The sequence below is a fragment of the Narcine bancroftii genome, chromosome 8, assembly GCF_036971445.1.
Source record: "Narcine bancroftii isolate sNarBan1 chromosome 8, sNarBan1.hap1, whole genome shotgun sequence".
Lineage (NCBI taxonomy): Eukaryota > Metazoa > Chordata > Chondrichthyes > Torpediniformes > Narcinidae > Narcine > Narcine bancroftii.
Genome location: NC_091476.1, coordinates 66,574,879 through 66,589,651, shown reverse-complemented (window position 1 = coordinate 66,589,651; position 14,773 = coordinate 66,574,879). Strand labels below are relative to the sequence as shown.

At 50.7% G+C, this 14,773-nt stretch overlaps 1 protein-coding gene across 5 annotated transcripts in view; it reads right to left on the bottom strand.

The window, feature by feature from the left end:
• The window catches only part of LOC138740805 (EGF-containing fibulin-like extracellular matrix protein 2), a 29,726-nt gene that overhangs the window by 10,820 nt on the left and 4,133 nt on the right, over positions 1-14,773 (bottom strand). For 4 of the 5 annotated variants that reach the window (XM_069893933.1, XM_069893934.1, XM_069893936.1 and 1 more), the window contains exons 3-8: positions 8,787-8,896; positions 5,914-5,962; positions 4,120-4,344; positions 2,466-2,588; positions 1,804-1,920; positions 1,207-1,326 (exon numbers count right to left, since the gene is read on the bottom strand). In XM_069893933.1, coding sequence (XP_069750034.1) covers positions 1,207-1,326; positions 1,804-1,920; positions 2,466-2,588; positions 4,120-4,344; positions 5,914-5,962; positions 8,787-8,873 — 721 coding nt within the window. In that variant the 5' untranslated portion in view covers positions 8,874-8,896. The remainder of the gene's footprint in view (positions 1-1,206; positions 1,327-1,803; positions 1,921-2,465; positions 2,589-4,119; positions 4,345-5,913; positions 5,963-8,786; positions 8,897-14,773) is intronic. The other variant, XM_069893932.1, reaches the window with a different exon arrangement.

Sequence of the window (14,773 nt, the reverse complement as noted above, 5' to 3'; positions counted from 1 at the left end):
CCACCCCCCATGGCAAGGTGTTCCAGGCTCTCGCAACCCTCCATGTAAAATCAACTGAACTTCCCGATCCAGGGGTCCTGGCCCTGCCCTGGGACACAGGCACTTGGCCGTCCACGCCTCTCCTAATCTCGTCGACCTCTCGTCCTTCTTTGCCCCAGCTCAGCTAACCATGCCTCATAAGACTAGTTTCCCCAATCCAGGGAGTGTCCTGGTGAATCTCCTCTGCCCCCTCTCCATAGCTTCCACATCCTCCTGTAATGAGGCGACCAGAACTGGACTCAAGACTCCAAGTGTGATCTAACCGGAGTTTCGTCGAGCTACAAGTGACCTCATGGCTCATGAACTCAATCCCCCGACTAATGAAGGCCAGCGGAACGAGGCCATTTAGCCCATTGAGTCTTCCCCGCCATTTAATCACCGGCTGATCCATTTCCCCATCCTGCCCCACAGCCTGGCCTTCTTCCCACCCAACCTTTGATGCCCTGGCTCTCTGCATTAAATCCACCCGATGACTCGGCTTCCACCGCCACAAACTCCGGCTGAAGAAATTCCTCTGTTCTCAGTGGACGCCCTCCAATCCTGAAGTTGTGCCCTCTTGTCTTGGCTCTCCCCCCCCCCCCCCCCAACTCTGTCCGCACCTTTCAACGTTTGGAATGTTTCAATGAGATCTCTCCTCCCCCCACACCCCACTCTCATCAACTACAGCGAGCACAGGCCATCAAATGCCTCCTCCGTATGCACCGGGGTTGGCACGGCGCTGTTACAGCAATCGAGACCGGGCTTTGAACCTCGTGCTCCCCGCGTCTGTGTGTGGTTTTCTCCAGTTTCCTCCCACCATAGCAGACTGGGGGTGTTGTAGGTCAATTGGGCGGCAGGGACTCGTGGGCAGGAAGGGCCTGTGACCATGCTGTATGTCTAAACTTTTTTAAATAACTTTTATTCCCAGAACCATCCTTGGGAACCCTCTCTATCACCAGGACGTCCTTTCTGAAATGAGGAGCCCAAAACCTCTCATGATACTCCACGTGAGGTCTCCCCAGGGCCTCAACGTCACATCCCTGCTCCTATATTCTAGTCCTCTGGACTAGAATTTGCCCCCTTGCCTCCTCTTGACCCTGCTGGGCTCTCGGATCCCCTTCCCCCCGTGGCGACACCCCAGCCCCAGAGTTTTGGGGGGAGGTGGAGAGCATTCTGCAGCCAGCTCACCTTTGCAGGCCCTCCGGTCGCTGCCCAGCTCGTAGCCCTGTCCGCAGCGGCAGAGGAAGGATCCGAAGGTGTTGAGGCAGCGCTGCTCACAGGGGGCGCCCATGCTGCACTCATCCACGTCTGCAGGACAGACTGCATTAGTGGGGGGGGAGCAGGGGGTTGGAGCAGGGGGGGGTAGCTGGGGGTTGGAGCAGGGGGGGGGGAGCCGGGGGTTGGAGCAGGGGGGGGAGCCGGGGGTTGGAGCAGGGGGGGGAGCCGGGGGTTGGAGCAGGGGGGGGGAGCCGGGGGTTGGAGCAGGGGGGGGGAGCCGGGGGTTGGAGCAGGGGGGGGAGCCGGGTAGGGAAGGGAGGGCCAAGGGAAACCTGTGGGGGGGGGGGGAAAGCGGCAGGCCGAAGGGGGCCCTCCGGCAGTGGGGGGGAGAGCGTCAGGCCGAAGGGGCCTCCGGCTGGGCAGGGGGGGGTTAAGCGACGGGCTGAAAGTGGCCTCCCGGCTGGGGGAGGGGATCTCCTGCGGTCAGATACAGGAATGACCAGAGTGGGTGGTGGAGGTCTGGGGAAGGTGGGTGCAGGGACGGTTGACGGAAGTCCTGGGACCTACCCACACAGGAGCGGTTGTCCTGCCCCACGGTGAAGCCGGGTTCACACTGACAGGTGAACGAGCCAGGGGAGTTGACACAACGATGCCGGCAATGCTGGTACAGGCACTCATCCACATCTGGCCGGGTCGGGGGGGGGGGGGGCATAGAGATACATTAGTACCCACTCCCCCACCCCCTCCCCTCCCCTCCCCACCATTCCCCCTCACCTTCCCCAATCCACTCCCCTCCCTCCACCCTGTCCCCTCTAATTCCCCTCCCCCTTAACTCTCCTTTCCTCTCCCCTCCACCTCCCTGGGGCAGGGGTTCATGGTGGTGGGGGTGGGAATGGGGGGGATCACTGACAAAGTGTGCAGGGTGTCTCAGAGGAGGGGTGCAGGGAGTCACCAAAACAGGCATGGGATCACTGGGAAGGGCGGGAGCTTGTGGAGGAGGGGGCGGAGGGGTCACTGAGGGCAGCAGGGGACCATGGAGGAGGGGGCAGGGGGTCACCGAAATGGGATCAGGGGTAATGGAGTTGGGGGGCTCACCAAGGAGGGATCAGGGGATCATGGGGTAACCAGGGGGGCAAAGGTTAACCTGGTCAGTCACTGAGGAGGTCACCATGTGGGTCAGTGAGGAGGAGTGGGGTCAGAGGGTTACTGAGGGGAGGGGTGAAACTCACCGATACACTCGAGGCCCACCTTGCGATAGCCGCTGGGACACCGGCAGTTGTAGCTTCCCAGGGTGTTGATACATTGCTGGCTGGGCTGGCACGTGTGGATGTCCAACTTGCACTCATCCTCATCTGTTAGTGGGGGGGAGCACAGTGGTCATGGGGGGAAACCCACCAGTGGGGGGTGGATGGAAAATGAGAGATCTCCACCATTGGGATGGGAGTGAGAGACCCTCCAGTGGGGGCTATGCCAGAGAGGCACCCTCTGGTGGGGGAAGTAGAGAAATCCCCTCAAGTGGGGGACAGGGGGAGTGAAAAACCCCTCCCACAGGGGTGGGAGAGAGAGAGAGAGAGAGAGAGAGAGAGAGAGAGAGATCCCCTCCCCTAGAGAGAGATCTCCTCCTGTGAGGGGGGGCAAGACCCCTCTGTTGGTGACAGGGGAAGACAGACCCTCTCCCGTGGGTAGAGGGGAGTGAGACCCCTCCCGGGGTGGTGGGGAGTGAGACCCCTCCTGGGGGGAGGGGGGGTGGAAGTGACCCTTCCCTTTGGGGGTGGGTGGGGAAAGAGACATCTCCCAAAATTTTTGGCTCCATTCAAAGCTGACCATTCTGATCTAGTTGGGGCCAATTTTGTCCCTTACCATCCTTTTGCTCTTAATATACCTGGAGAAACCCTTCGGACTTTGCTTTCCATTGTCACCAAAGTAACCTCATATCTTCTTTTACCTTTCTGATTTCTTTCCTGAGGTTTTTCTTGCATTTTTTGTTCTCCTCATGTACTTCAATTGCTCCAAGTTGCCTGTACCTGCTATACACCTCTGTCCTTCTGAACCAGATCCCCAGTATCTGTCAAAAACCAAGGTTCCCTGTGCCTGCTAAACTTGCCTGCTAAATCCTGACAGGAACAAATAAGCTCAAAGTTTCACCTTTGAAGGTGCTTCACTTACCGCGCACATCCTTGCCAAGAAAAGAACTCATCTCAATCTACACATTCTAGATCCTTTCTCATTGCCTCAAAATTCACTTTTCTCCAATTTAGGATCTCACCCCACAGGCCTAGACCTATCCTTCCCCAGAATTAACTTGAAACTAATGGCATTATGATCACTGGACCCAAAATGTTCCCCTACACGTACGTCTGTCACATGTCCTGTCTTGTTCCCTAATGGGAGATCCAGTGTTGTTCTCTCTCTCTCTCTCTAAATATATATATTGATTTAGAAAACTTTCCTGAACACATTTGACAAACTCCAAGCCATCAAGCCCTTTTACAGTATGGGAGTCCAATACCTAAAATCTCCTACTATCACAACCTTATGTTCCTGCAGCTGTCTGATATCTCTCTACAGATTTACTCCAATTCTCACTAACTATTGGGCGGTCTATACTATAACCCCATGAGTGTGATCATACCTTTCTCGTTCCTCAGCTCCACCCATGTGTCCTCAGTAGACGAGCCCTCTGGTCTGTCCTGCCTGAGTACAGCTATGATATTTTCCCTTCCCCTTTCAACCCTTCCCATTCTATCTAAAGCCGCGAAAGCCCGGAACATCAAGCTGCCCTTCCTGCCCCTCCTGTAACCCATTTTCACCGTTGGCTGGAGAGTCATAATTCCACCTTTCAATTCCCGCTCACATTCCCCATGGCAGGGCCCCAACGCTCACCCGCACACTGGCCCTCCTCGTTGCGGGCGTACCCCTGGGGGCACCCACTCTCAGCCGGCTGGCTCTCCCCCGCTGACACCAGCAGGGTCTCAGGCTGTCCGGCGGGTGCCAACTCCTGGGACACGATAAAGGCGGATGGAGGGAGGCACAGGTAACCCCCATAGTGGTTGAAACATTTCATGGAGCCTTTGCATGCCTCCTCAATGGTCTCGCACTCGTTTACATCTGTGGGAGAGGGGAAGGGGGAGAAAGGTAGAAGGAATGAGAGTAGTGGAGGGGAAGTGAGGAAGAGAGAGAGAGAGTGGGGAGAGGGAATGTGGGAGGGGAGAGGAGTGGAAGAAGTGAGGGCAGTGGGGGGAGGGAAAGGGAGAAATAAAGGGGGAGGAGGATGAGATGTAAGTAGGTAGGGGAGAGGGAGGGGATAGTGGGTGGGGGGGACAAGGAAGGGGATGGAGGGTGGGGGGGCCAGAGGCAGAGGGGGGGCCAGAGGCAGAGGGGGGGCCAGAGGCAGAGGGGGGGCCAGAGGCAGAGGGGGGGGCCAGAGGCAGAGGGGGGGGCCAGAGGCAGATAGGGGGAGCCGGAGGCAGAGGGGGGCCAGAGGCAGAGGGGGGGCCAGAGGCAAGGGGGGGGGGGCCAGAGGCAGAGGGGGGGCCAGAGGCAGAGGGGGGGCCAGAGGCAGAGGGGGGGGCCAGAGGCAGAGGGGGGGCCAGAGGCAGGGGGGGCAGAGACAGGGGGGGGCCCAGAGGCAGAGGGGGGGCCCAGAGGCAGAGGGGGGGCCCAGAGGCAGAGGGGGGGGCCCAGAGGCAGAGGGGGGCCCAGAGGCAGAGGAGGGGAAGAGGCAGAGGAGGGGAAGAGGCAGAGGAGGGGAAGAGGCAGAGGAGGGGAAGAGGCAGAGGAGGGGAAGAGGCAGAGGAGGGGAAGAGGCAGAGGAGGGGAAGAGGCAGGGGAAGAGGCAGAGGAGGGGAAGAGGCAGAGGAGGGGAAGAGGCAGAGGAGGGGAAGAGGCAGAGGAGGGGAAGAGGCAGAGAGGGGGAAGGGGCAGAGAGGGGGAAGGGGCAGAGAGGGGGAAGAGGCAGAGAGGGGGAAGAGGCAGAGAGGGGGAAGAGGCAGAGAGGGGGGAGTGGGGCAAAGAGAAGATGAATGGGGAGAGGAGGGAGGAAGGGCGGGGCAGGAAGAGAGGGGGAAGGGGTAGAGAGGGGGAAGGGGCAGAGGGGGTAGAGGCAGAGAGGGGGGAGTGGGGCGAAGGGAAGATGATTGGGGAGAGCAGGGAGGAAGGGCGGGACAGGAAGGAGATGTTAGAGAGTGGAGAGAGAAGGGGGTGGGGGGAGAGAGAACAGATCTGTCATAACCTTCGACCCACATTCACAAAGTCATGTCTAAACAGCGCCAGCAAAGTCTGCATCTACATTCTCGACCAAATGTCCCGAGGTGCAGTGAAGGGGCTTATTTTGCGAGATATCCAGCAGGTCTGTCAGTACGTCAGTAGAACCGAACGCAAAGTAGATCAGGGATTCGGGTTCCAGTGAGAGATCTGTAAGTGCCAACTTGTTAGGAGAGGATTCAGGGAAATACAGGGGGAGGTAAAGAAAGAGAGAGAGTGAGAGAGAAACAGAGAGAGATTTTCCCAAAATGCAAGTTTGAAATGTATCCAGGAACAGGATGTAGATTGGATGAGACTTGCAACAGAGAGCCGAGCTCGCCCGGTGGGATAACATGGTGCAATGGGCCGAGCGATGTCCCAGGGCTTTGCAGCACCCACCCTTCCACGACCCCACCGGTAGTTCCCTGGGCTCACCTCGGCAATGCTGTTTCTCATGGTCCCACTCGTAGCCGTCGGTGCACTCCTGGGGGGGGGGGGGGGGGTGTGGAGAGAAAGTGAGCTGGTCAGGGTCCGATCAGTGGGCTACCAGCTTCCCGCCTCCACATTCCCGCTCCCTCCGCAGCTTGCCCCAGGTCAAGACAGAGCGAGGATCGAGTCAGGGGTCTCGTAAGCCCCTCCCCCCCCACTCCCTTTCCCGGCCACCAAACGTCGTCTCTCATTCCACCATTCTCAGGCTCCATATCCAACCCCTTCCCCACCCGCTGTACCTTCCCCCTCCCATCCCACCTGTCTCTTAAAGCCAAGTTTATTGTCCTCTGATTGTACAAGTACAACCCGACAAAACAGCGTTCTCCGGCCCTTGGTGCAAAACACCCAGACGTAACACACGTACAGACCAACAATACACACACAAGACAAGTATTTTTCTATACAAGCAAATAAACATTGTTTCATGAATATGAGAGTCAGTGTGAGTGGTTCCTTTGGTCATTCAGCGTCCTCACTGCCTGCGGGAAGAAGCTGTTCCTCAGCCTGGTGGTGCTGGGTCTGATCCCCCCAGATGTCTTCCCCGACAGGAGCAGCTGGAAGATGCTGCATGCGGGGGCAGAGAGGGGGTCCTCAATGATTTTGCGCCCCCTCTTCAGACAATGATCCCGGTAGATCATGTCGACGGGGGCTGGGGAGGGAGACTCCAGTGATCCTCTCTGCTGGTCTTGTGGATTGACCTCTGAACCCATTTCTCTACACTGTGGTGCAGCCAGCCAGGACGCTCTCAATAGAGCTCCTGTAGAAGGTTGACATGACGGTGACCTCGCCTACTCCAGCCTACTCAGGAGGTGTTGCGCTTTCCTGACCAGTGAGGAGATGTTGAGCATCCAAGATAGGTCACTAATGAAATGAACTCCAAGGAACTTGGTGCTCCCCACCACAGAGTTGTCGATGTGTAACCCAGGGTGATCATTCCTGGTCCTTCTGGAGTCCACAATCATTGCCTTCGCCGCACTGAGACTCAGGTCGCTACTCTCACACCACTCCACGAGATTTTCTCCCTCTCCTCTGTAGCGCGTCGCCTGCCGACGTGAAGACAGGCCTGCCAGAACCTGTCTTATTGCAAGATAGGATGGGAGGGGGCTTTGGAGGGGATGCAGAGACAGCAGCACTAGTGCAGACCTGCAGAGGATGGAGTCACGGCGCTTCCTCCCACCCCTCCCCCCGCAGTGTCCATCTATTCAGTCTGACAGCCGCCAGCTCCGTGCAGGCTTTTAACCGCCTGTAAATGGAGTTGACGGTGTCCCGCCATGTGCCAGAGATGGCAGCACCTGTGTTTGACAGCAGCCATGAGGGCCGTGAGACTCCAAGGGGGCGCGGGGCACCAGAAAGTGGGGAGACCACCCCCCGGGGTCTGAGAAAGAGAAGCAGAGGAAAAGACCCACGGGTCAGTGACCACAGTGGCGAAAGAAAGCCCAGGCAGCCGGGCTGTTGTCAAGTCATCCGATTGTACAAGTACAACCCGACGAAACAGCGTTCTCCGGTCCTCAGTGCTAAAATGACACACAACCCGACATTACAGACCTACAGACAGACAATACACACACTGGATAAGTCTTCATCTATATAAATAAATATGATCTTGGAATCGTTCCTTGAAGTGTATTCCCTTGTCGATAGGGTGGTGAAGGCTTTTGGTATGCTGGCCTTTATAAATCATAGCATAGAATATAGGAGCTGGGAGGTGATGTGGAGACTGTTCAAGGCATAGGTGAGGCCAAGTTTGGAGTATTGTGTGCAATTCTGGTCTCCAAATTTTAGGAAGGATATCAATAAGGTGGAGAGGGTGCACAAGGGATTTACTAAAATGTTGCCTGGATTGCAGTATCTAGAATACGGAGAAAGATTGAGTAGATGGGGTCTTTATTCAATGAAGCGCAGAAGGTTGATGGGGGATTTGATAGAGGTTTTTTAAATTATGAGGGGGATAGATAGAGTAGATGTGAGGGTAGAGGAGATTGGAACGAGGGGCCATAAATTAAGGATTAGAAGGGTAAAACTTTAGAAGTAACATAAGAGGAAGCTTCTTCACTCAGAGAGCGGTGGCTGCGTGAAATGATCTTCCGGAAGAAGTAATTGAAGCAGGGTCAATTCTGCATTTAAGAGGAGGTTGGATGAGTACATGGATGTGAGGGGGTTGGAGGGTTATGGGCAGGGAGCGGGTAGGTGGGTCTAGTGGAGTTTCACGTAAATCAGTGCAGATTAGAAGGGCCAAGATGGCCTGTTTCCACAGTTATATGGTTAGAAATTAGAGGCAGAGACAGCAGTGAAGGGGTATGAAAGTGTACAATGGGGAGGGGGAGGGGGGGGAGGGTGCCAGCCTGCAAACAGAGGGTCAGCAAAGGAGGACACAGGGCAGGGGGGGGAAGGGTGGAGCCCATCAATAGGGGTGGGGCACGCGGACAGTCATGTCCATGGCGGGAGGGTCCCGTCAGGGGATGTAGAGAGGAGGAAGAGAGGTGGGATTGGGAGAGGGGTTGGGTCTATGGAATTCTCTGGCCCAAGGTGGTGTAGAGGTGACCTTAGGGAAAGTGTTGAAGATTCAGGCAGGTAGATTTTTATATAGTCGGGGGGTTGGGGTTAAGGACTGTGGGGATAAAAGCAGGTAGATGGAAATGGGCTCCCTCACTGTCCCCTCATGGTGCAGAGCTCCCTCACCACCCCTCGCACAGTGCAGCACTCCCTCGGTGCCCCCTCCTGCAACGCAGTGCTCCCTCACTTGCCCTCGCCCCCTCAAAGCCCCTCTCCCCCCCACTGTTTGGACGGCCGGAGCCAGTCTGATGGAGGAATGAACCTACCGTGTAGGTGAGGGAGTCCTCAAGCTGCTGGGACGTCACTGCCCGCAGGGTCAGGGCGACGAAGGGTAGCAGCAGCAGCATGGGCATCAGGTCCAGGGGGGGCCGTCAGCCTGCAGACAGAGGGCAGAATCAGTGGGGGAGGGGTCCAGGGGGGGCCGTCAGCCTGCAGACAGAGGGCAGAATCAGTGGGGGAGGGGTCCAGGGGGGGCCAACAGCCTGCAGACAGAGGGCAGAATCAGTGGGGGAGGGGTCCAGTGTCAATCTGCAGAAAGAGAGCAGTCAACAGGGGAAGGGGTCTGGGGGCTGCCAGCCTGCAGGCAGAGGCAGAGACAGGAGTGGAGGGGTACAGGAGTGCACAAGGGGAGGGGGCAGCCTGAAATCAGAGGGTCCTCAAAGGAGGGCACGGGGGGGTGGGAGGGTGGAGCCCATCAACGGGCAGACAGACAGTCATGTCCATGGCGGAAGGGTCCCGTCAGGGGATGTAGAAAGGGGGAAGAGAGGTGGGATTGGAGGAGGGGGGAATGGGGGACTGGTATTGAGGAAAAGGGATTGAAGGAGGGTTTGAGGTTGGGGGGGGGAAATGAGAGAAAAGGGGAGAAAGTTCAGACCGGTGTTTGAAAAGAAGGGAGACTACACCTTTCCCAGGATGGAGCGACACCATCTCATTTTTACCACATGTCACATGTCGTATTCTCCTCACCTTGCACTTTTGCCTGAGAGGTGGGGGGGTGGGGGTAGGGAGAGAGAGAGATAGGGGGAGAGAGGAGGGGGAAGGGGAGGAAGTGAGCGGGTAAAAAAGTTTAGAACTATTGAGCCGGGGGTTTTACATTCAGCGAAATATCTCCACCAGCAGGGGCACTTCACACCCTTTTTGAATGACACCCAGAGAAAGGTCACCTTACACAGACTGGGTCCCTGAGGATGGGCCTTCGTGTTTACGGGGAGAGACTGGGGGGAGGGTGGGTGCCAAAGGGACATGTTCTAAATAACTTCAAAGTGGGGGGGGGGGGGGGGAGTCACGTGATGGAGTAGTGGCCAGTCAGGGAATTCCAGCCCTCTCCCGAAAAGTTTTAAAAAAAACACACAAAGCACAAAGGTACAAGATAAAAATTTATAATAAAGTAAAAATAAAGGTGAGAAGAAAATGGCAGCGAAGAGAGAAAAGTAGAAAACAACGGGAAGAAAAGAGGAAGAAAGAATGTCGGAAGAAGAAGGTGAAGGCCTTACCTGTCCGAGGAGGCCCGCCACGGAGAGAGAAGCCCGCTCCCGCAGGTCAATGGAAGTCCTGGGCTCGGGACTACAAAAATGGCTCGCAGAGCCGAGTAAAAGTGCGCAACCGCGCATGCGCGAAGAGTCACTGACGGGAGGGGGGGACCAGCTGCGGAGTCGATCTCCGCAGCTGAGAGAGACACCTGCAGCACAGCAGCAGGTGCAGAACACAGACAATAACGACAACAAGAAAGAAGAGGGTAAAAAGAAGACAAGGAAACAACAGATGGTCAATCCAGAGGAAGAAGAAGAAAAAGAACAGAAAGAAGTGGAAGAAGAAGAGAAAAGCAAGACAATGGATGTATCTTTTTTTAAAGAATATATGGAATCAGTGAAAGAATGGCAATTACAAGAATTTAATGAGATAAAAAGAAGAATTAAGAATGCAGAAGAAAAAATGAATAAAATGGAAATGGCCACATCAGAGATAGGAAAAAGAGTGGAAAATATGGAAGAACGAGAAATAATTGTAGAAATGGAAGTAGAGGACTTAAAAGAGAAATTAGAAGAATCTAATAAAAAAGTTAAAGAGGCACATGAGCTGTTAGCTCAGAAGATAGATATAATAGAAAACTATAATAGAAGAAATAATATAAAGATAGTGGGCCTTAAGGAAGATGAAGAAGGCAAGAATATGAGAGAATTTATAAAAGATTGGATCCGCAGGGTCCTAGGAAGACCAGAATTACAGGAAGAAATGGAAATAGAGAGGGCACATAGAACATTAGCCCCGAAACCACAACCACAGCAAAAACCAAGATCCATTTTAGTAAAATTCTTAAGATATACAACAAGAGAAAATATATTGGTGAAAGCAATGAAGAAAGTAAGAGAAGACAAAAAGCCACTGGAATACAAAGGTCAAAAAAATTTTTTCTATCCAGACATAAGTTTGGATTTGCGAATTCACTCGCAAACGTCAGCTGATTTTGCAGTGACCGTAACTCCTCCCAACCCAGCCCCCACCCAGCCCCCCACCAGAAAAGATTCCAATTTTCATATGTAACAAAGGTCACTCTTTTAATTCCCTCTTTATTCCCTCTATTCCATTTCCCTCCCTTATTAATTCTTGTCTATACTCTATATAATTTTCCTCTAAATATGGATACATTCATGTATGCACACTATATATATATACACACATATACCCCTTTACACACATACATATAGATCGTGGTCATTTTTACTCTTATTACATGTCTTCATCTCTCTGCTTGTTTTGTAGTTGTTCTGCAAATTTCCTTGCTTCCTCTGGATCCGAGAATAGTCTGTTTTGTTGCCCTGGAATAACTATTTTAAGTATTGCTGGGTACCTTAACATAAACTTATATCCTTTTTTCCATAAGATCGTTTTCGCTGTATTGAACTCCTTCCTCTTCTTCAGGAGTTCAAAACTTATGTCTGGATAGAAAAAATTTTTTTGACCTTTATATTCCAGTGGCTTTTTGTCCTCTCTTACTTTCTTCATTGCTTTCTCCAATATATTTTCTCTTGCTGTATATCTTAAGAATTTTACTAGAATGGATCCTGGTTTTTGTTGTGGTTGTGGTTTAGGGGCTAAAGTTCTATGTGCCCTCTCTATTTCCATTTCTACCTGTAATTCTGGTCTTCCCAGGACCCTGGGGATCCAATCTTTTATAAATTCTCTCATATTCTTGCCTTCTTCATCTTCCTTATCTTTATATTATTTCTTCTATTATAGTTTTCTATTATATCTATCTTCTAAGCTAACAGCTTTAGCTTTTTTATTAGATTCTTCTAATTTCTCTTTTAAGTCTTCTACTTCCATATCTACAAATGTTTCTCGTTTTTCCATATTTTCCACTCTTTTTCCTAACTCTGATAAGGCCATTTCCATTTTATTCATTTTTTCTTCTGCATTCTTAATTCTTCTTTTTATCTCATTAAATTCTTGTAATTGCCATTCTTTCACTGATTCCATATATTCTTTAAAAAATGATACATCCATTGTCTTGCTTTTCTCTTCTTCTTCCACTTCTTTCTGTTCTTCTTCTTCTTCCTCTGGATTGACCATCTGTTGTTTCCTTGTTTTCTTTTTACCCTCTTCTTTCTTGTTGTCGTTATTGTCTGTGTTCTGCACCTGCTGCTGTGCTGCAGGTGTCTCTCTCAGCTGTGGAGATCGACTCCGCAGCTGTTCCCCCCTCCCGTCAGTGTGTTTTTTTTCATGCGCATCGCGCATGCGCGGTTGCGCACTTTTACTCGGCTCTGCGAGCCATTTTTGTAGTCCCGAGCCCGGGACTTCCACTGACTTGTGGGAGCGGGCATCTCTCTCCGCGATGGGCCTCTTCATACAGGTAAGGCCTTCACCTTCTTCTTCCGACGTCTTTCCTTCTTCTTTTCTTCCCGTTGTTTTTGGTTTTTCTTTCTTCACTGCCATTTTCTCCACACTTTTACCTTCACTTTGTTTTGGTTTTTAAGTTTGTGCCTTTTCTTTTTCTCTATCTTTTTTTAACTTTTCTGGAGAGGGCTGGAGTTCCCCTACCGGCCACTACTCCATCACGTGACTCCTCCCCATCCAGACATAAGTTTTGAACTCCTGAAGAAGAGGAAGGAGTTCAATACAGCAAAAACGATCTTATGGAAAAAAGGATATAAATTTATGTTAAAGTACCCAGCAGTACTTAAAATAGTTATTCCAGGGCAACAAAACAGACTATTCTCGGATCCAGAGGAAGCAAGGAAATTTGCAGAACAACTACAAAACAAGCAGAGATGAAGACATGTAATGAGAGTAAAAATGACCACGAACTATATGTATGTGTGTAAAGAGGTATATATATATATATATATATATATATATATAGTGTGTATACATGAATGTATCCGTATTTAGACGAAAATATATAGAGTATGGATAAGAATTAATAAGGGAGGGAAAGGGAATAGAGGGAATAAGGAGGGAATTAAAAGAGTGACCTTTGTTACATATGAAAATTAAAATCTTTTCTGGGGGGGGGCTGGGTTGGGAGGAGTTACGGTCACTACAAAATCAGTTGACGTTTGCGAGTGAATTCGCCAATCCAAATGGTGAGGGGAGATGTGGTTGCCCGACAAGGGATAAAGGGCAACTCAGGAGGGGGAGGGGAGAATGGGGTTAAAGAAGTTTTAAATAGGAGAATAAGGAAAATGTTTGATGTTTTAGAAATGTTGTCTTATAAAGTGTTCAAAACAAGAAAACAGAAATGGATAAGAAGGAAAGGTGATGATGGAGAAACGGAAAGGGAAGATAAACGAAGTATGAAATGGCTACGCTGAACTATATGACTTTAAATATTAATGGATTACATAACCAAATTAAAAGGAAGAAACTGCTAAATTTACTGAAAAAAGAAAAAATTGATATAGCTTTTGTGCAAGAAACACATTTAACTGAATTGGAGCACAAGAAATTAAAGAGAGCGTCGTATAATTCAAAAGCAAGAGGAGTAGCTATATTAATTAGTAAAAATGTGCCAATTAAAATAGAAGAGGAAATAATAGATCCAGCAGGGAGATATGTAATGATAAAATGTCAGATATATTTGGAGTTTTGGAATGTACTCAATGTATATTCACCTAACGAAGAAGATCAAAAGTTTATGCAAGATATTTTTTTGAAGATAGCAGATACGCAAGGGAACATATTAATAGGAGGGGATTTCAACCTGAATTTGGATTCAAATATGGACAAAACTGGGAAAAAAATTAACAGAAAGAACAAAGTAACCAAATTTATAATTAAATCGATGGAAGAAATGCAACTTTTGGATATATGGAGGAAGCAACACCCAAATGAAAAGGAATATTCATATTACTCGGGTAGACATAAAACATACTCAAGAATAGACCTATTTTTGTTATCAGCTCGTATGCAAGATAGAGTAAGAAAAACAGAATATAAAGCTAGAATATTATCGGACCACTCACCCCTGATATTGACAATAGAGTTAGAGGACATCCCTCCAAGAATGTATAGATGGAGATTAAACTCCATGCTATTTAAAAGGCAGGATTTTAGAGAATTCATTGAAAGACAAATTAAAATGTACTTTGAAATAAATACGGAATCAGTGAAAGATAAGTTCATACTATGGGATGCAATGAAAGCGTTCATTAGAGGGCAAATAATGTTATGTAACCAAGATGAAGAAGGACTATAATCAGGAAACAGAGCAGTTGGAAAGGGAAATAGTAAATATAGAAAGTGAGAGGAGCACCTTATCCTTACTAAGAGAGACTCCTGCGAAGATAAAGAGAAAGACAAAGGGGTTTTTAAGCATTGAATACTCCAGCACAGTGCAAGCCCTTCGGCCCTCGATGTTGTGCTGACCCATATATTCCTACCAAACAAAAAATTAAACCCTCCCTACCCTGTAACCCTCCATTTCTGTTCCATCCTTTTGTTTGTCTAAGAGTCTCTTAGCTGCCCCTATTATTCCACCCTCCACCACCATCCCTGGCAAGGTGCTCCAGGCCCCTAAAACTCTCCCCTAAAAAGAAAATACCCTTAACTTCCATCCCTTCATTTTGTACACATATCCTCTGGAGTATGTTGATCCTGCCCTGGGAAACAGGTTGTCCACCCTGTCTCTACCTCTCGTAATCAAGTCTCCTCTTATCCTTCTACGCTCCAAAGAGTCCCAGCTCTGCGAACCTTGCCTCATAAAGACTTGTTTCCCCAATCCTGGCCACATCCTGGTGAATCTCCTCTGCCCCCT